Below are 20,513 nucleotides of genomic sequence, written 5' to 3'. Positions count from 1 at the left end.
TCCGTAAGATTCCTCCGGTCCGCAAAAGCCTTATTAAATAATTGATGCATTCACCATTCCAAAGCATCTTTATTGATAGTGATTCAAAATAACTCATGAAAAGCATATAAAACTACTTGATCAGTGTTTCTAAATTGTGACCGGTGGTGTGGCCGGTGATGTCACCTGAGAAACCATCGGTTTAAGATTCAACCGCTTCAACCTTGTTTGTCTACCAGTTCAACCAATTACATAAAATAATTCCAACTAAATAATTGTTGCTTTAAGCAATGTAAAAAGGTGAAACCCGTCTCTACTCTTTCTTTTCTCATCTAGTACTACTAAAGTTTGGTTTTTAATGTTTAACAAGCTCCTACAGTTTTGCAGTTTTATGCGATTTTCCTGATTCAAACAAGTTGAACCGAAAATCTAAGTTTTCCAATATAATCAAATCAGAGTGGCCTCCGTATTCTCAGTCGAACAGGAACCATGCTTCTAATGTTAAGATTATCAAAAATCATTAATTATCTAAAAGCCATAATCAACTTAATTTAATTAACCAACTTTTAAAATAGAAATAAGTCTATTATAATTTGAAACACCCAAAAATCGGCCTATGGAATTATATGTGCACTTTGGAAGAAAAAAAATCAAAACTGCAATTTACATCTTTCATGCATATGTTTCCTGTACAGAGACAAAAAAAAGGCTGATAAGCACAGATATTTCAGAAAAGTCTACCAAGAAATTCAGGTTAAACTGAACCTGTAACGGTATTAACAAACTAGATCCTATTATGCTAAAAGATCATCCACAGAACCACCAAGTTTCAGGCTCGATGAAGGTCAAAGACAAGAAAACAAGTAACAAACCGTTGCCGCCTTTTATACTGCTTCAGATCTCCCAAGTCAGAAACTACCTGAAAAATGCAGGAAAAAGAAAACAATTTAAGGGCAGTGCAACCGAGCGATGTAAATAAGATATCACTATAACAAATATAGAAGTCTGCTAACCTTTTGTACAATTCCCTTATATCTTCCCTAACTAGCGGACTCTCTAAGAAGGAATCACCAGAGTCTTTCAACTCGATTTTCTCGACTTCAAAATCCTGATAACCGCAATATTCATTCCACTCGAACCACATCTTTGCAATAGCCTCTTTCCTAAAACATGTGCTATGATCTTCCTCTTCTGGTGAATCCCCAGCAACCAATCTGTAAGCATACACTTTCTTCGTTTGCCCTGGTCGGAAAGCACGTCCTATTCCTTGGCGGGTAACTGACGGATTCAGATGAACATCTAAAATGATAATCCTCGATGCCCCAACTAAAGATATTCCTTCTCCGCATGCCTTAATTGATCCAAAGAAAACTTTGGCATCGGTGGATTTATTGAAACGTTCCATGGACCACTCTCGTTGATCAGAACTTGATTCACCTGAGATCACAAAGAACTCCTTTCCTAAAGCCCAACCCTTCACTTTCACTACTAGTCTCTCCAAAAATTTCAATGGTGGGAGGTACTGGCTGAAAACCAGTAACTTTTCCCCAGCTGACTCGCATAGGCTCATCATATTTAGGAAGAATTTAGCTTTGGCTCCATCTCTCACATCTAATTTCTCTAAGAACTCATCCATCTTGTCATCAGTCAAGGTACAATTCTCAGAGACTGTGTTCAACTTTGGGTGAAGATAAACGGCACTGCCCACAGAACTTCTCTTGAATTTCCGAGCCAATTTCTTCAACTTCTGAACTTCATGCTTCTGTTTTAAACTAAGATTGAGCACTACAGTGAAATCAACCAGCCCAGGAAGCTCATCTAAGAAATCTCCTTTATAGTAATGAAGGACCTTGCTGGTCATTTCACGCAAGTCCCGTATGACAGATACTTTTCTTTTAAAATCAGGATCTTTCTGTATTGTGTGTTCTACCAAGTCATAAAATACCGTTTCCCCCGTTTTGAGATTCTTCTTCACACCTTGTATATGTACTTTGCTCATGATGCGCTTGACAATAGCCCTAGACATATCCAACCTCAGAAACTTTGGACGAACAAGATTCAGTATATTGAATACCTCCTTGACATGATTTTGGTAAAGGGTTCCTGAAAGAACAACTTTTCGAGGTGTCTGCACTTTAGCAAGGGATTGTAAAACATCAGTGTTCTCATTCCTTGGCGTGTGCCCTTCATCTAGAATTAGTATTGAAGGTCGCTTGAGTAGTATCTCTTGACAATTAGCTGCAACTTTATTGTTTGAATCGTCACAAACAATAGAGGAGAATTGTTTGTAGCCCAAGAAAAGAATGCTCTTGTGCTCCACCCACTGTTTCAAGATCTCCAGTTGCTGTAATCGACTATCTGCTTTCGCGCTATAAAAATCATACAGCGGAAGATTTTCAACTTGCCATATTTGAAACTCTTTTTTCCATGTAGACAAAATTCCTTTTGGAAGTATAACTAGTGGTCGAGCATGTGGGTATTTCGCTAGGAAACTCTGCATGAAACTGATGATCATGAACGTTTTCCCAGATCCAGGAGCATGGGCCAAAATACAGCCTCCAGGATTATCTGTCACTAAGTTACTTCGAAGGAAATTGAAACCTTCCACTTGATGAGGTTTCATCTGCTTCATGTGCCTCGGATGAGCAGAGATGTCAGTTACTGTCATATCATCTGCAGACAATTCAACCCCAACCATAGAGTTTGAATCTCTGTCCTTGGCATTTCTGGATTCAGATACATATGTCCGCATACTCTTTTTCTGATTAAGGAAATAGAAGATCACAGGCAGAAATTTTAAAAAAAATCCAGCCAAACAGCAATTAACTAAAACAACAAAATCCCAATTAATTAATATAAGCAAATGATATGACACACTTAACACTCTCAGAACTTGTTAAGCATAAAGAAAAATACAAAAGAAACAACTCGAAAAAACAGTAATTTAATCAGGTTATGTTGTAGCTGCCATGATCAAGGATGATAAATTAAAATTTCGTTTAGAATTGGGATAATGCAAGAACAGTCAAAGATGATGAGTTAAAAAACAAATCCATCCTATAACCTAATATGCCAAATTTCGCTAGCTTGCTTTCAACACTTGGCTGGGCAAAGATTAGCAATGTGACACTGCTCTTGTGTCATGTTAATAGACAGCTGATCCATGATTTCTATCCTACGCCAAAAGCTGGCCTATATGACAAACTTCATTTTCAAGTTGTTGTAACTGTTGCTTAATCTTGACCATGCCATAAAGCTAGCTCTTTCTCAAAAGATTTTCATATTTTGCCAACAGTCGTTGTGTCGGGTAAAGGAACATCTATAAGTTCACATATCAACAGGCAAGTGAGATAATATTCTAGTACGTAATAATACATCAACAAAAACCATAGTAAACCAAAAAATAACTTATGGAGATCAAAACTATAAATCAGCATGTGTAATAAGTAAAGCAAGAAGATTAATTTGGACTCTGCAGTGCCTTTACTGTGAAAAATAGCTAGAACTGTTTTTTGCCATTTCCAACTGCCAGTGAGCAATTCCACACAGCAGGACTACTCTTTTTCTAGCAAACTCTACTCATTGTTAGAAGTGCTACACAATGCATCAAGTAAAACTACAGGTTTCCATTGCTAAGCACATCTCAACATGCTCATAGAGAAATCCCAAAGCTTATTTTCTGGCCAAGATAATTAGTTTAAAGATCACAGCAAGATAACCAAGCATCTGTTAAGTGGTTAGACATCCTGGAATTTTGACATTATGAAGCATCAACCTAAATTCCAATTGCTAGAACCCCTCTCTATCCCCAAGAAATATTAGTTATGTTTATTCATTGCTCTGTGCATGAACAGGAGAAACATGCACTAGGCTACCTGCTAAGTCCTAGATATTTATGAAGCCTCGTTAACCAAGACAATTTTTTGAACACAGACATAATCAATATAGAACAGGTCATATCTTTGATGTCATCACTCGGTGAGTACATATATATTACTAGACAGTTCAAAATCAATTGTGAGAATAATACTCAGTTAGATAAGTGATTAGGAAGAACTGTATCCAAAATTATAAGGAAAATACAAGTAATAGACTTACTTTGATATACTGAACCTCAATAATGGTCTCAATTCCTCTCTTAATAACCCCGCATATGCGACAAACATAACCAATATCATCCTTCAGCACAAAAGAGTGATCACAATAGTCTTCATCTTCTTGCGAGTGTTCATCTGATGCAGGATTCTCAGCAACATCCTACCAGACCAGTAGAATAACTATGCAATTTAAAAGCATGGCGAGGAATATTTTCAAAGAAATACTAAAATTACTAGTGCAAATTAAAAAATGAAACTAGAATGAATATTAAACAAGCAAATAATGTAAATTGCCAAAGTAGGTATGAATTCTATGCCCTTTAATTGCCGTGAATGACAAAATAATATACATGAAAAGGGCTTTTGAAATAAAAATGGTCAAAAGTGTAAAGCTAATCTCTGCATACCTTAATCACTTTTTACAATTTTTAACCACCAGAAGCAGTAGTTTAATTTATTATGTTTCTTCTACCACAACTAACTCGACACTAGTCGTACTTACATTCATGATCAGCTAAAGTATCTCTTTTTACTTGAGAAAAAAAGAGAAATCCAGATAAAAAATCATGAATCTCCTACCCACCCTTACCTTACCCCTATACCTAAAAAATATTTAGAAAGAATAGAAAGTGTAGAAGATCAGAGCGTTTCCAAGTCTAAAATGATTGAAAAACTTTATAGAATAACTAATCATTTTTTAAAGAAAACCAGAGATGTTTAATCTTTGTTAAATCACTGAAACTGAGTGCGATCTTCTTAACCATAATGATCCGAAAGAATGGCTTTACGTAAATATATATTCCTTTAAACCTTATGCTTTTGTTTTGAAGAAATAAATACCTTAGAAGATTCCATTGCTACCGACATTTCATTCCAAATATCTCCAAGACCATCATCTTCAGGCTCAGATTTACAGTCATCATCCTCCTCTACACCAACATAAACACCTTTCTCACTCTTCATATCAATTTCATTTGGCAGACTTTTCTCACTCTTCATATCAATTTCATTTGGCAGTATCATATTTTGATGGCTGTTCCCATGAATCCTAACCCTAACCTGTATATAGCAATCAAACCAATCCAAACAGCTCTTAGTGCAGTTAAAAAATAAAATAATTGCACATATCAAATATTAACCTAATCCAACAAGAACAGAGAGGGAGTAACACAGATCAATATCTATGCATACATTAATCGCTAGCATAAATGCCATCGTATTTTTATTGTTATATGCAACTTCAGGACCGCAAAGCTAAAAGAAACTTACTGGTGTATTCATGAGAAGTTGCGGTGCAGGCCTCGGCAAGAAAATATCTTGGAATGGATGAGTTGGCCTGCAGTCTACATCATCTTCGTCATCCGAATCCAAAATCACAACAGGCTGGTTAGCTATAGCTGGACGACAAGTTACAGCATTATCATCCTCCAAATCAATGAAATCCGGCTGCGCCTTAGAACCCTCTTCTTCAGTTGATGTCTTTTTCCCATCAAATAAGACACCAGAAAGTATAGGATGCTTCTTAAGATAGGGCGAAAGCACAAGAAATTTTCGAGCAATGAGAGCTTCTATGTCTTTCGTAACACTTCCATATTTACCAGAATCTAATTTACTGATCATACTCGATATAGCCAATGGATCAGAATAATCAACAGCTTTCGAACAAGTCGCCTTTAACTTGTTGTTTTCCCTAGTTCCACTGTTAATTAATGAACTACTAAATTCCTCTCCATTATTAGACAGTTTTATCCGTTTACGCTCTCGCGAATACGACTCTGTTATTACAGAACACAAACACAGCCACAATTACAATAAATCACACAACAAATCCATACTGAGCCCTAAATTCAACAAAACTACACTAAAAAATTTAAAAAAAAAAATCAGAAATTCTTCGTCTAGTGAAATTAAATAACAATATGTAAAACAAAATGGTAGAGATTATCAGATTAGAGAGAGTACCATCAGGAGGAGTGCGATTCTGAGGCAGAATCATAATAGGAACAGCGTCCATTTTTAAATAAACCTGAAAATAAAAAAAAAATCAAACGGTCAGCTCACCGATCAAACCGAACAAACAAACCGGAACAAAATCAGATACGCCATAACTGTAACTTACCACTGTAAACAGCAATTTGAAACCCTAAAATCAGTGCTGATGATTTACATTTGCTAATTTTGATTAAAAATTTACGCTTATTTTTTTCTCTAGGTTGACACTCTCAAGTGAAAGAGGGGAGTTCTGAGGTATAGAGAAGCTTTGGAAATATAATGTTGTGACGTGGCGGAATTTAAATGGGTTTGTATTGGTGGGGTCCAATGAAATGTATAACGAAGGGCTGAGAGCGTCGAGGTGCGGAATGTGAAAGTGTGCTTGATTACATGGGATTATTTTGTTCCTGCCAAGTCCAGTTTACATGGGAATAAATTGTACACTCGTCGAGAAGGTGTGTGGAATATCGGGTCCCACATTTATGTGTCATCTTAAAATGTTTTTTTTTCTTTTCTTATTTTTGATAAATAAGTTAGTAAACATATTATTGTTAGTTATTAGCGGAGTTAGAGAGAATTAATATGCATTTTTTGAAGTTAAATCAGACAAATTATAATTTGAGGACAATCAGAGGTTATGAGCATAAATTTATTTACTCACGTAAAAAATAAATTAAATATTTTTTTAATAAGTGAAAAAAGAGGTAATGTTATAGCTCATTGGTGGTAAATAATTTTTTTCTTCGATAGAGATAAAATTTAGCTATGTTAGTATTTTTTATAATCTTAACGTTATAAAAAAACTCCGACCTTTTAGTCACTTTTCGATCCTACCCTGACATTAAAAATTTGTCAAGTTTAATCTATTTCGCATTGCATCGTTTTAATTGTACCCCAAAATATAATTTTTTGTCAGTTTTTTAATTAAATAATGAAACCATTCAATTAACCATGTTTAACGCTAAAATTATTTATTTCCATTCAAAAAAATACAAATAAGTTTTTTATTTTTGAAAACTAATTAAAAATCATAATCAAATTAAAACTAATTTAAATTATTAATTAATTTAATTAAATCTAAATAAATTTTAAATATGTACAATTAATATATGCTATACATGGAGAACGTTTTTGATTTTTTTTTCCAAATGAAAAAGATGTCAATATAATATTTAAGGGTACAATTGAAACGATAAAATACGAAATAATGTAAAATTGATAAATTTTTAACGTCAGAGTAGGATCAAAAAGGATTCTAAGGTCAGTTTTTTAAGGTATTAGGCTTTTTTTTATATATTCAAAGAAAGATAACGTTTTGTAGGAAGAATTGAATTTACAATCTAGCATATCGATGTCAAGTGTTTATTCTATTTATGCTATAAGTATAACTCACTGGTAGATACGTTAGTAATCTTTGATTAATAGTTAGTAGTAAATTTTTAAATTGAAATTAACATACCGGTCTTATTATAACTTTAAACTTAAACTCATAAATACATTTGAATAATTTTTACTCATTTGAGATAGACGTGGCCGTTAAATTAAGTACACTTTATCTCTATGTCCATTAAAACTTTTAAAAAATCTCAATCAATATATTATCGTAAATACTTATGTACATAGTAAATTAAAAACAATTTTAAAAGCAACATGACAGCTTTTGTATAAATTAAAGACGTAAAACAATTTCATATAAAATTCATGACAAATTTTATAGACAAAATGTATGCTACGATTATAAACTTTCTAATCGCATGTTTTATAACCTTTAAAGGTGAATCAACTTATAAATAGGGAGGAGAAATTGACAACTTAAAGAACAATTAGTTTATAAATTGAGGTGTGAATCAATAAAATAGAGTTGAATGTCCATAATCAATAAGTTCGTGACTAATTTATTCATAAAACTAATTTATATATTAATTTTCCGCTACTTACAAATTTAGGGGGCAAATCACTTAAATTAAAAAAATATGATAGAGTTTGATTCGTAATAATCTCTAATTAAACATTAAGGTTATTTTTATAATCTTCCAAAAGGCATAACTTAGATCCCCTAAAAAAGTTGAGGGGCCAAATCAAACAATCCCTCAATAATTTGGCGCTTCAGTTGCTCATTATTTTAATCGACTATATAGCTAAGCCGCCGCCCTTTTCACATCAATTCGAGATTCTCTCCACTTGTTCACGTCCCGAGTTCGATCCGCCGTGTGCATCAGCTTCACCAGTTAAATAAACTCAACACACTTCAACTTCTCCCTCTTCATTTTTTCCCCGTCTCTCTCTCTTCTCTTCTCTCTCAAAATTCCTAAAAAAATGTCCTCTCTTCAGCACGCATCTGTAATAAAGGTAATTTAACAGCTAATTTTGGATTTTATCAGTTTATTTGTTTATTTGGTGAGTTTTTGATTGAGTTTTTGTTTTGTTTTGATAGGGCGCGAAAGTTTTAATGGTGGGAGCCGGTGGGATTGGGTGTGAGCTTTTGAAGACGCTGGCTCTCTCTGGCTTTCAAGATATTCATATTGTGAGTGATTTCTTTTTTTTATTGTCTTTTTTGTTTGTTGATTTTTTTTTGTGTTTTTAGGGTTTTAAATTGATTGAATCGTATGATTTGCGGTTTTTATTGTAAGTTTTTCAGTTTCGTAGCTTTCAAATTGGAATTAGTTTTTGTGAGAATTTTAGGTTTTTGTTTATTCTGCTTGCTTAATTTTTTGAATAAAGTAATTTGGTCTCACATACTCTTGGGAACAACAGTGCTGTTGAACTTTTCATGGTTAACCATAAATTGCATATAAGTTTATGAGAAATAAAAAAACCCGAAATGTTTACGGTTGGTGATTTTTTCCAATGTAATACTTTGGCATGGGTTACAAGTGAGTTGGTGATGGCAGTTGTGATTAGGGTTTCTGTCAGCAAAGGGTTTTGCTTATGGTGTGCTGGGCGGTTGGTTCTATGTGAGATGTGAAGGTTGAAGGATTTGAGGCCACAGTTAGGTGCTGAGGCGGTTTTCTATACAGGTGGTCCGTAGCTTGGAGATAGTAATAATATGTTAGCAAAGGAGGTGTTTAAGGAGGTCTAAAGAAAATAGGGAAATGACAGCAATCAGTGATAGCTATATGTCCTTACAAGTGAGAGCCACTGGACTGTTCGGAGTTTTGTTTGCATCGAATATAGTGGTGGAAGTGGTTTTAGCCAGTTGCGTGTTAATTAATGGTGGCAGTGAAGTGAGTACTAGAATATTTCTCTTGATGTAGTAACTAAGAGGTTTACTTTCCCCATTGCTTTTATAAGAGAAGAGAAGGGAAGTAGAAAAGGAAAAACCAGTTACACGTTTGCATGAACCGGCAAATGACTTTTATCTACTTTGATAACTTGTAGTTCCTATCTTTCTAATTGGAAGAAATATCTACTTGGACAACTATTGTCAATGAAGAAGTTGTACTTGGAGGTGAGGGCTTCAGCTTGGCGTGCTCTATTTTTGTTGACCTGAATGGTGCCTAACTGAATGAGACGCTCATGGCCCTTGTATATTTTGGCTACAGGCTTTGTAATGTCTTAAATCATCAGCAACTGAGTTTTTTTTAAAAGGAAAACGTCAAAATAAGAGGAAGCAGGGAAAAATGGTTATTTTTTATGAGGTTATGATTCTTCTCAAAGATACCAGATTATGTGGGCCAAAAATCTGCAGGCTTATGCCCTATGCATGAATTTCTTATTAATCAATTAACTTAAAAATTGTAGTCTTGAGTAAGGCAGAATGATTTGGCATCAAAATGTGGAATGCATTGTGCATTTACTCTATTACTTTATTTCTACACCCTTGATCTTTTGCTGTAGTCATTAATTTGTTAACTTGTATCCATCTGCAGATTGACATGGACACAATAGAAGTCAGCAACCTTAACAGGCAGTTTTTGTTTCGGAAATCACATGTCGGCCAGTCGAAGGCCAAAGTAAGTGTATTCATCAGCATTTACTTCTTTGATGCTAGGCAGTTTTTAACTTAACAGCTTTTAATTTTTCTGATCAATACTTGACCAGGTTGCTCGGGATGCTGTGTTAAGATTTAAGCCTCACATAAAAATTACACCATACCATGCAAATGTAAAGGATTCTGAATTCAATGTGGATTTTTTCAAGCAATTTAGTGTTGTTCTGAATGGTCTTGACAACTTAGACGCAAGACGACATGTGAACCGCCTTTCCTTGGCAGCTGAAGTTCCTTTGGTTGAGAGTGGGACTACTGGATTCCTTGGACAGGTGATCCTTGTAATCTTTTATTGAGAATTCACGAAGTGGTTGACTGGTTATTTGACAGATAGCTTAAGATTATGAACAAGTTGTGATTTTTTAATTAAAAATGAAATAATTGATTCTTCTTGTTTCAGTTGAGTTGATATAGCTAAATTACATTCTTTGCGATGTCTCAACACAAAGACACATTTACGAAGGTTTTTGTGTTTGTAAGCATATTATCCGGGTGCATTGTGGGTTCTTATAATGATTTTGATGATTTTTTTCCCTTTTGCTTATATTAATCAGGTCACAGTGCATGTGAAGGGGAAAACAGAGTGCTATGAATGTCAGCCTAAACCTGCTCCAAAGTCCTATCCTGTCTGTACGATTACTAGTACTCCATCCAAGGTACGTAGCTGTCAAAGTTCTCTTCTTGCATCTGTATTCTCTCTTTACTATTGTTATTATTATCTTTGATATTATTATTGTGATAGTTGTTGGGGACAGGGTGGAAGGAGGTGTCTTCTCAGTTCTCTCTTGGGTTTGTTTGGCCTGCTGTTCTCAACAGCTATCATATTATACCCTAGAGGTCTACCTACATCAATTTTGATTCTTAAGAGCCAGTAACTCAAAATGACAAAATGAATTACTATACAGTAAACACCCCTAAGTGGGCTTTATAATTTGCTAGAATTTTTTGGGGCTTGGACAGAGCTGATAGGTAGTAGACTGGTGGCTTATAGTTGATGACGTTCACCTTCACAATTGACCGACAGATTGTGTTTTATAATATCTTTTCAGCATGGAAAACAAATGAGCGAGTGATAAGAGGATATTTGTTTTCTTTTGATGTTTATTCTTCCTTTGATTAGCAAGAAAAAATGCCAATGTTTTTGATTTGTGGTCATTGTTTAATGCTGTAGTTTGTTCACTGTATCGTTTGGGCAAAGGACCTGCTTTTTGCAAAGCTATTTGGAGACAAGAATCAGGAAAATGATTTAAATGTGCGGTCTAGTGAAGCTTCTAACTCTTCAGAACATTCAGAGGATGTATTTGAACGAAGAAAAAATGAGGACATTGAACAATATGGAAGGAGAATTTATGATCACGTTTTTGGTTACAACATTGAGGTAGCTTTGTCTAATGAAGAGACTTGGAAAAATCGCAATAGGCCAAGGCCAATATACAGTAGGGATGTTCTTTCTGACAAACCAAGCAAGCAAAATGGCAATCTTGATAAAAGTTCCACTGATGATGACCTTTCATCAGTGTCTGCCATGGCATCTTTGGGTTTGAAGAATCCGCAGGACATATGGAGCCTTTCAGAAAATTCTAAAGTTTTCTTTGAGGCGTTGAAATTATTTTTTGTCAGCAGAGAAAAGGTGTGCCGATCTCTTATTTTTAAAGAAGTGATTGATAAATTCTTTGAACTGTGTAATGGTTTCGTTTAGTTTTACCAATAATGAGCAATGAACCTTTTTTTTTTATTGTTCGCCTTTCCATAACAGGACATTGGAAACCTGAGTTTTGATAAAGATGATCAGTTAGCAGTAGAACTTGTTACAGCTGCTGCAAATATTCGAGCTGCTTCGTTTGGGATTCCTTTGCATAGCCTTTTTGAAGCTAAGGGTATTGCTGGAAATATTGTGCATGCTGTTGCGACAACTAATGCTGTTATAGCTGGTTTAATTGTTATTGAAGCAATCAAGGTGTTGGACAAGGATTCTGACAATTTCAGGTGTGGCTCAATTCACATTTTCTCGATATAAACTTGGTTGTCCATTTTCGAAATATATTTAGAGGCCTCTTCCTTTTCACCCTTGAAGATTGTTTTTGTTTTTGGAAGATAGACCTGCCTTCTTTTTAGTTCTCATATATCATGGAAGGCTACTGGCATGTGGGTTCTAGTAATGATAACATGAATTCTGAAATATTACCTAGGACTATGTTGGCAGCTTTTAATCTTTATCTGAACATCCTTGCAGGATGACGTATTGTGTAGAACATATAACTAAAAAGATGTTTCTTCTGCCCGTGGAACCTTGTGCGCCTAACAAGTCATGCTATGTTTGTTCTGAGGTAGATCTAAATTTTTACTCCTTCAACTCTCATTATTTGTGTTCTGATTTTTCGGTTTCTGCTTGTCATGGTTACAGTCACCACTATCGCTGGAGATAAATACACGGCGGTCAAAGCTGCGGGATTTTGTTGAGAAGATAGTCAAAGCCAAGCTTGGCATGAATTTTCCAATAATTATGCACGGTTCAGCTCTTCTATATGAAGTTGGTGATGATCTTGACGAAGCTATGGTGGCAAATTATGCTGCTAACCTTGAAAAGGTATATCTGACATTTAGCTGCTGAATATTAGGTCGATAGAAGTGCAAGCAATATGGCTTTTCTAAAAAATTAATTCCAACCTTTTATTTTTTCATCATTCACTATCAGGTACTGTCAGAGCTTCCTTCTTCAGTTACTGGTGGGTCAACACTGACAGTAGAAGATCTTCAACAAGAGTTCACTTGCAGTATTTATATCAAGCATAGGTTGGTTCCTTTCTTATGGATATTAGTCATTCATACTTCTCATATCTTGCTGGAGAAAGGTTGCTTTTGCTCGATCTTTTTATAATTCATTGACGAGGGTGTCCTCCATGAACAGCTTTGCATTATGCTGTTTCTTCTTTCATCTTCTTTGACTTGCACTTGAAGTTGCAGAACATGCATGTGCAATTTATGGACTTTATTGTTGCTGCATTTTGACTTGCTGACCACTTAATTGCTTTTTCTTACCCACTTATTATCGTTAAGCTTACCCTCTTAAATTACATTGGTTTTCTGATGATTAGATTACATGATATCAAGTGCATGTATGGGTTAAAAATGTCCCCAAGTATTCTTTTATATTTATCCAAATTCCAAATCAAGAAAGAATGAATTGATCTTGCCCTGGAATTTGTTTGCTCTCTAATTTGACTCGTCCATGTTGGTCTTTTTTCATTTAAAATAGAATTAGCCTTTCTTTCTAATATGTAAGGTGAATTTATCACCTGGATTTTGGCATTAACATAGGCAAAGAGTGTTGAGGATTTATGTTTATGGTTTTTTACATTAAGTTGTATCTGATGAAGAAGCCACAAGCAGTGGAGTGTCCTTCAATTGTTTTTGAAAAAATGGCATTCAAGTTGCACTTATAAATATGCTTGTGTTTTAGGGTGCATGGTCATTAGAGAAACCACTATTAAGTCAAAAATGACATTATAATAGCAACTGAGATTTGATGTTTGGAATTCCATATCCTGACATTACTAATAGCAACTGAGGTTTAGCACTGTTGTTTACAGAGACGAATTTGACGAGGAGAAAGAACCCGAGGGAATGGTTCTCTCTGGATGGACACAAGTTCCTTCCGAGGATAAGAACGGTAACATCTCTGTCGGAAACGGCGGGAGCACATCAAGTTCTGGTCCAACGGTGGATGACCAGTCGGATAGAATCTCAGAAGGGACCGAAATTTCTGGGAAGAAGAGAAAACAGCCAGACCTATCAACAGACGCCACTCTGGATACGACTACTGATCACAATAAAGTCCAAAAGCTCGACGACGACGACGATGACCTTGTGATGCTCGATTAAATAGGGTACAGTTAGCAGCAAGAAGAGGCTACAATAGGTTTTACTTTTTAACTTTGTTAGGGCTTCTTACATCCTAATTTTGTATCATTAGGGAGAAAATGGTGATTCTTTGGTGGTCATACATGTTACTAGGTTGCAGCTTATTTAGTGTTTTGATGGAGTAAATACTAGTTTTTGCATCTCCATTTCCCTTTTGTGGTTTACGCGTGCAGCTAAAATTAACTGTAGATTTTTTTGTAACACGGGTAAATGTTAAATTATGCTAGGAATTTATTCAAAGTTGTATCATTTGTCAAACCATGTGTTCATAACATTTAAAAGCAACTTCATAACATTCAAAGAAGATGCATGCTCATATCATGGTTTCTTATTCAGGAGTTCTATGGAATAAAAGGCCATTGCGGTTCCTGAATTTATGTGTCAAGGTCGATTAATTTAAATTTAGTCATTTTAATCAATTAGTGATAATATTTTTTATTTTTAGATTAATCAACCCTCAAATCGGGTTAAAGGTTAGTTGACTTAAAAATAGAAAACGTGATTAGAAATTACGATGACCCTTTGCTTGCTGTTTTATGTTCTTAAATGTGTGTTTGAATTCATTTAGTAGTGTAGGATTATGAATCTTTAAGCATATATATGGTATTTGATATTGGTGAGTTGAATTTTAGGGTTCATAATCTAAGTAATGAATTGAATTTATGTAGGAATTTTATCGTTTATGCGGTCATTTTGACCTCCTTTCGGTTCATAATTTTGGAACAAATTCATAATTTGAGAATAAACAAACTAATTATATACAATATTTAATTATACACAACACTATTCATTACATGGTGATTGCAAAATTGTAAATACAAAAAAGAAAAAGTTATCAACTCATCTTATAATATGTTCATGTGTAGTAATCCCCGGTTTTCGCTATCTTATTGCCGTTATAGTTACGGCTGCGTTCGTCGGGGATAGAAAACTGTTATCTTGTCTAAGAAGCAAGGAGGTTGAATAATTACACACCAGCATAAAGTGAAGCACAATGGGTTGTACTAGAAACCCTTCGACATGGATGTGGAGGAACAAGAAAATCCTTCTTGTCAGAATATTTTTTCCTTTTCTTTGCATCAGGATTTTCTTTCTTCTTTAAATCTTCAAGACAATGAACATCTGCCATGCACGTAAATGATCTTGATTTTCCTGAATAATACCTTGACAATCCTCTCCTGATCAAAAAGTTCAATTAACACCCATAATTTATCTTTATTCGAAAAGTTTAATTAACTCCCATAATTTCTTTTTGTATTTAATCACTTTTGAAAAGTTGATAAATTATTATTTTTTGGTAACTCGATATACGAATTGAAAATAATGTAAGACCATGTTCACATCAAAAAGTATTGTTCTGAAAATTTGGCATTTACGTAATTTTTAATTGGTTATCAATTTGTCAAAAAAATAGTAGTTGTTGTGTATATAGCTACCGACTTTTAAAAATGTAATCAAATTATAAAAGCGTAAAGTTAGGTGAATTTATACGTAAATGACACGAAAGAAATACTTATTTCCAAGATCATCTATTAAAAAAATGAATTGATGCTTACTTTTTAGGGAGATTATTTCGCAGCATTTCCATGTCGAATATCATTGATTCAGATGAATTCTCCATCTTGATAGAAAGTTGAGTATTTTGCAAATGAGTTTTAATTTTATGCAAGAAAAGATATATAATAAAAAAATTAGAGGAGCTTCTATAAAAGTGGGTTGGTTAGCAGCCTCTAAAATCAAATAGTCATCCATTCTTAATATGTTCTTATCTATTCTTTCTCTTTGCCTCTTTTTTCAAGCATCATCTCACTTTGGCTCTTACCTATTTATGCATTATACCTTTTCATGGGCCGGGTTTAAACGGACTCGGACCTGAATCCGGTTCAAATTTAATAATTATCGCTCAAAACCTTCTTATATGTTAAATTTATACGAGTTTGGATCATATTTTATTAGAACTACATAAAACTGACTAAAAATTCAATCCTGCACATTAAAAAACGGGCTTTACATGAATTCAGATATGAGCTGGCCTTCGTAAAAGAATGTCCAAGTTTAGTCTAGGAAGCAGACTGAACCGGACGAATATCCAACCTAATGATGAGCTCAATCATGCATTCATTTTTTGGCTAACTTTTTAACAATACATTGTTATATTTTTTAAGGAACTTTTTAACAATACATATTATAATCTATATGGTAGTTCATTTAAAGCTAATTCATTCTTATCTTGGCTAAAAGTTCATGTGAATTTATACTTTATTCTTTAAGCATTTGTAAAAACAAAAAAATGATTAATAATAATAATAATAATAATAATATTACAATAATATGCTCATAAAGGAACACCACTTCATCAATTGGTTTTACAATCAAATCAAAGGAGCACAAGTTTTGTCCTTGCTTGGCCAAAAAAACATTCTATTTAATGAATATTAATCAAAAAATTATGATAGAACTTGTTAGATTTCTTGTTTCTTTACCCCTGATTAAGTTCAATTATATTTTTAAATTGATTTCATTTGTAAATGAATTCATTTTATAATCCATTTAGTATAAATATGATTTTTTCTATAGAATTTTAAAAAATTCTAATTAAACTAAAAATAATACTAATATTTATTTAAACCAAACACACATACTTATTGTGTTCTCAATTAAACCTTGCACATTATATCATAAAATCGGATGCTATGATGTATAGCAACTTTATTAAGTTCAAACTTTAGAAATCATAACCTATATTGCACAGATACGGGATCACTTCCAAACTGAAAATACTAAAATAAAAAAATAGCAAAAAATTATTTTTAATTAATTTAAAATTTTGAAATTTCCAAAGCATTTTTGGACTTAGAAATTTCCGTGCAATATAGATAATAACAAATACACCATGAGAAATGAAGGCACTAATTTATATGGCCTTTGATGCTAAATCAAGAAATAAAAAAAATGTACAAAATTGTGGTCATGACATATAATAGGAAATGGAAAATAGATGCATATGCATAATTTATACTTAGTTTCAAGAATGCATCTACCTATCCATCTCACTTAATAAATCCATAATAATACATACATATATCTCTATAACCACCAAATCAAATACTAAAAACAACAACAAAAATAAAAATAAAAAAAAAACAGACAAATTGAAGAGTATGAATATAGTACACCATGATCATCACATATAAAGTATACGAGCAAATCCTAGCCCTTAAAAACCTCTGAAAATGCTAAGTGTAGAAGCAGCAGAATTGAAAAGGTGGTTTCAGATTTCAGGAGTCTTCATTCCATCATCAGAATCTCGGTTTTTTGATTTCAGTTTATCTTCCGTTCAGCCCGTATTGAGCAAACATTGCAGTTCCGGAATGCACATCGATTGCCTCGACTTCAGCGGGACTTGGATTCTCTTCGGGAACCGAAACAGGACGGTCATCAGAAGTTGGAGTAGCGGGAGCGGGAGCAGCTACGCTTGCTGTTGAGTTTGTTTCATCGTCAGCTTTTCCCTGCGTAAACGCTTCTTGAAGCTGTAAAGCATATTCCAAGTTCCACAGAACATCTCCCATTGAAGGCCTATCAACTCCATGTTCAGCCAAGCATTTCTCTGAAGCTTCTGCAAATTTTTTCATTGATTCAGGATTAATTGTGCCAACGAGAACAGGATCGATGATTTTCTCGAGTAACCCTTTTCGTTTCCATTGCATAGCCCATTCTGCTAAATTAACTTGCTCCCTTGGAAGCTGTGGATTAATGGCAGGCCTTGCGCATAGTACTTCAAGCAGGACGACTCCGAATGAGTACACATCAGATTTATCGGTTAGTTGCTGTCTCCTGAAGTATTCAGGATCCAAATACCCGAAACTTCCTTTCACGGCTGTACTTACGTGTCCTTGACCCATTGGGGCATCCTTTGACAGGCCGAAATCTGCCACCTTGGCGACAAATGCATCATCGAGCAGAATGTTTGTAGTCTTGACATCGCGATGAATGATACCCTGTGCAGTACCAGTATGCAAGTAATGAAGTCCGCGAGCAGCTCCGATAGAGATCTCTAGCCTTTGCTTCCATGTCAATGTAGGCAAATTCTTGCCGTATAGATGATCTCGGAAAGGACCGTTCGACATGTACTCATAAACAAGGATCATCTCTTCGTTTTCATCGCAGTATCCGATCAACGACACTAAATGCCTATGCCTGAGTTTAGATAACATCTGAATTTCTGTCTGAAATTCTGTAATTCCTTGCTCGGATTGCGGATTTCCTCTCTTGACAGCAACTTGAGTACCGTCATCAATAGTTCCGATATAGACATTACCGAACCCACCAACTCCGATTATGGCGGACTGATCGAAATTCTTGGTGGCTTCCTGCAATTCTGAGAATGAAAAGTATCGGCCAAGGCCAAGCGTCGACGAATACTTATTGTGGGACCCGAGCGATGTCTTGCTTGTCATAAAGCTAGTGTCACCGGCATGTATCGGAAGCAACCAAGACGAAAAGCTATTCCTCTTTTGCCAATCCTGAGGCCTTTTATGCCACTTGATCACCATTGCTCCGAGACCAACAAACGCGCCGAACATCATAGCGAAACCGACTGCTGCAACCGTACTCCTGCTGGAAATTGCAGATTTACCATCAACTCCAAATTCACCATCCAAACTATCAACCGAATTGCTCATTTTCAGAATCTCAAGACCGTTCAGAATAGCATTTGTCGAGCCGGTATCCTCGTTCATCGGACCGATCTGAACATTGAGTCCGTTAGACATAAGAGTAGTATTGACAACAATGTCCTTGAAATATGGAGCCGCCAATTGGTTGGTAATGGACGACAAATCCAACCCCGAAATCGCGGTTTTTCCATTAATATACACATTGAAATAGAGATCATTGAGGGATTTACTAATGATATCAGCAAAATGCAACCGAACTAAATAGTTAAAAGCTGTATCAACATCAAATTTCCACGTAACATTAAAATTTGGCGCGGCCGTTTTCGAGTCAGCCATCTCCTGCGCAGACGCGTAAACCGTCGCTGGCGCAACAAGCGGAGACGTTCCAGGTCCATATTTAATCGAGCTAGTCGGAATCGAAACGCTCCTCGCCAACGATTGATCCTTCAGGAACGGCTTGTCGTTCTCCCAAGTTCTCCAAAGAGTGTCATTCTGTGAAGTAATCAAAGGCCCCCCAACATTCAGCCTGTAAACAACTTGGAATCCATAGTTAGTCAATCCCGAAAAGCTCGAAACCGGAAACAAACTCGATCCCTCGTCAGCAACCAAAATATCCGGAGCGGAAACGACCTCGATCGCGTTAATAAAAGCAGCAGAATTCTTCATAGGTTGAAACTTCAACGAAAATTTCGGATCCGTCACATTAATTAAATACTCCTTAAGAAAAGGCTTACTCTGATTATTAACATTAAAATTATGCAACAGAACATATTTATCCGCCGAGATCGAAAACGTCGCCGTTTGAAGGTCAAATCTCGTATTATTAAACGGGTAAAAATGAAGCCGAACCCAATGCAAACCCGGGCTCTTCATGGTAAACCCATAAACAGCTTCCTTAACAAAAATCCTGGCGGAGAGATAAATCGGCGACGGAACATCCGCCGCCGGAACCGAAACTAAAATATTCTCATCAGTCTGAAGCAAACTCTGAGCCTCATGATCAGTTTTAAAAACCCTGCCGTCAGGAATAGCAGACAAGCTCTTCGCGCCACAGCTGATAAGAATCTGATCAGCCGGAGCAAATGTACTAGCGCCGCCGCCTGCGGCGGCAGCGGAAAGAAAAGAAAAGAGAGTTAAAATGAGGAGGAAAGCCATGGAAGAAGACGAAGATAGAATAAGTTTTTTATGTTTTTTTTGTTCTAATTCTATCTCCATCCCTCCTGGATGAGGGTGGCAGACAGAATTGTTCAAGAAAAATTTAGAAAAAAACAAGTTCAAGAATTGGAAAAATTAGATTTTTTTTTCAAGAATTGGAATTAAAGAAGGGTAATGATGGATTTAGCTATAATGGGAAGATGGGTAGTTTTTATTTTCTTGAATATAGATGGAGGAGATGGGGGTTGTTTGTTTCCCGAGAAATAGGCAGTTTTTTTTTCTTGAAGCTATTTTTAGTGGTTGATGGTGATTACAGAGAGAATTAGTGATTTGAATTGGTCAAATACCATTCCTTTGGGCAAAAGTTTGTTTTTCTGATTTGCATTTTAATTCTGCGATGCTGAAAATTCAGGCTCTGCTCATCAAAATTCATAGTTTTTTCTAATCTTTTTGATCCTGTCTGCAAGTGGTTCTTACATGTTTTTTCAGCACGCAAAGTTTGTCCGGATGGAGTTTTTAAACAGGCATAACTAGGGGAGTATGATCAAGTCAAGTCTAGTCGAATCGAAAACACTAAACTTCATACTCGAAACTCTACTCGAACTTAATTGGAGCTCGAGTGAGAAAGATTAATTAAACTCTAACTCAATAAATAATCTAGAAGTGGATGAAATTGAAAATATAAATGCAAATGAATATAAGTTC

At 35.2% G+C, this 20,513-nt stretch overlaps 4 protein-coding genes across 4 annotated transcripts; 1 reads left to right on the top strand and 3 right to left on the bottom strand.

The window, feature by feature from the left end:
* Positions 1-620: 620 nt before the first annotated feature.
* Positions 621-6,351, bottom strand: LOC126681860 (protein CHROMATIN REMODELING 35-like). Its single transcript, XM_050377414.1, has 7 exons — positions 6,196-6,351; positions 6,039-6,102; positions 5,346-5,851; positions 4,917-5,135; positions 4,078-4,236; positions 993-2,740; positions 621-898 (listed from the first exon to the last, which is right to left on the bottom strand). Exons 2-7 carry the CDS (start codon positions 6,088-6,090, stop codon positions 895-897), a joined length of 2,688 nt encoding a protein of 895 aa, XP_050233371.1. The 5' UTR covers positions 6,091-6,102; positions 6,196-6,351; the 3' UTR covers positions 621-894.
* Positions 6,352-8,217: 1,866 nt separating this feature from the next.
* On the top strand, positions 8,218-14,117 carry LOC126681863 (SUMO-activating enzyme subunit 2). The gene is made up of 11 exons (XM_050377416.2): positions 8,218-8,417; positions 8,503-8,592; positions 9,938-10,021; positions 10,110-10,328; positions 10,611-10,712; positions 11,228-11,686; positions 11,813-12,042; positions 12,290-12,383; positions 12,461-12,643; positions 12,752-12,849; positions 13,647-14,117. The coding sequence occupies exons 1-11, from the start codon at positions 8,385-8,387 to the stop codon at positions 13,936-13,938; spliced, it is 1,884 nt and encodes a 627-aa protein (XP_050233373.1). The 5' UTR covers positions 8,218-8,384; the 3' UTR covers positions 13,939-14,117.
* A 594-nt stretch (positions 14,118-14,711) lies between these two features.
* On the bottom strand, positions 14,712-15,683 carry LOC126682949 (protein OXIDATIVE STRESS 3-like). Its single transcript, XM_050378738.2, has 2 exons — positions 15,534-15,683; positions 14,712-15,155 (listed from the first exon to the last, which is right to left on the bottom strand). The coding sequence occupies exons 1-2, from the start codon at positions 15,596-15,598 to the stop codon at positions 14,945-14,947; spliced, it is 276 nt and encodes a 91-aa protein (XP_050234695.1). The 5' UTR covers positions 15,599-15,683; the 3' UTR covers positions 14,712-14,944.
* A 1,190-nt stretch (positions 15,684-16,873) lies between these two features.
* LOC126682179 (probable receptor-like protein kinase At4g39110) lies at positions 16,874-20,002 on the bottom strand. The gene has a single exon (XM_050377772.2). The coding sequence runs from the start codon at positions 19,866-19,868 to the stop codon at positions 17,304-17,306; it is 2,565 nt and encodes an 854-aa protein (XP_050233729.1). The 5' UTR covers positions 19,869-20,002; the 3' UTR covers positions 16,874-17,303.
* Positions 20,003-20,513: the final 511 nt, after the last annotated feature.

The sequence above is a fragment of the Mercurialis annua genome, linkage group LG5 (assembly GCF_937616625.2).
Source record: "Mercurialis annua linkage group LG5, ddMerAnnu1.2, whole genome shotgun sequence".
NCBI lineage: Eukaryota > Viridiplantae > Streptophyta > Magnoliopsida > Malpighiales > Euphorbiaceae > Mercurialis > Mercurialis annua.
The sequence above is the reverse complement of the archived record's forward strand: the minus strand, read 5'-3'. Positions and strand labels throughout refer to the sequence as shown.

Coding starts and splice junctions, on each gene's coding strand:
- LOC126681860 (XM_050377414.1), bottom strand. CDS start 6,090: ATGGACGCTGTTCCTATTATGATTCTGCCTCAGAATCGCACTCCTCCT. Junction 5,852..6,038: donor GAATCGCACTCCTCCTGATG/GTACTCTCTCTA, acceptor CTGTAATAACAG/AGTCGTATTCGCGAGAGCGT. Junction 4,237..4,916: donor TAGCAATGGAATCTTCTAAG/GTATTTATTTCT, acceptor CTGGTCTGGTAG/GATGTTGCTGAGAATCCTGC.
- LOC126681863 (XM_050377416.2), top strand. CDS start 8,385: ATGTCCTCTCTTCAGCACGCATCTGTAATAAAG. Junction 10,713..11,227: donor TTACTAGTACTCCATCCAAG/GTACGTAGCTGT, acceptor TTAATGCTGTAG/TTTGTTCACTGTATCGTTTG. Junction 12,644..12,751: donor ATGCTGCTAACCTTGAAAAG/GTATATCTGACA, acceptor ATTCACTATCAG/GTACTGTCAGAGCTTCCTTC.
- LOC126682949 (XM_050378738.2), bottom strand. CDS start 15,598: ATGGAGAATTCATCTGAATCAATGATATTCGACATGGAAATGCTGCGA. Junction 15,156..15,533: donor CGAAATAATCTCCCTAAAAA/GTAAGCATCAAT, acceptor CTTTTTGATCAG/GAGAGGATTGTCAAGGTATT.
- LOC126682179 (XM_050377772.2), bottom strand. CDS start 19,868: ATGGAGATAGAATTAGAACAAAAAAAACATAAAAAACTTATTCTATCT.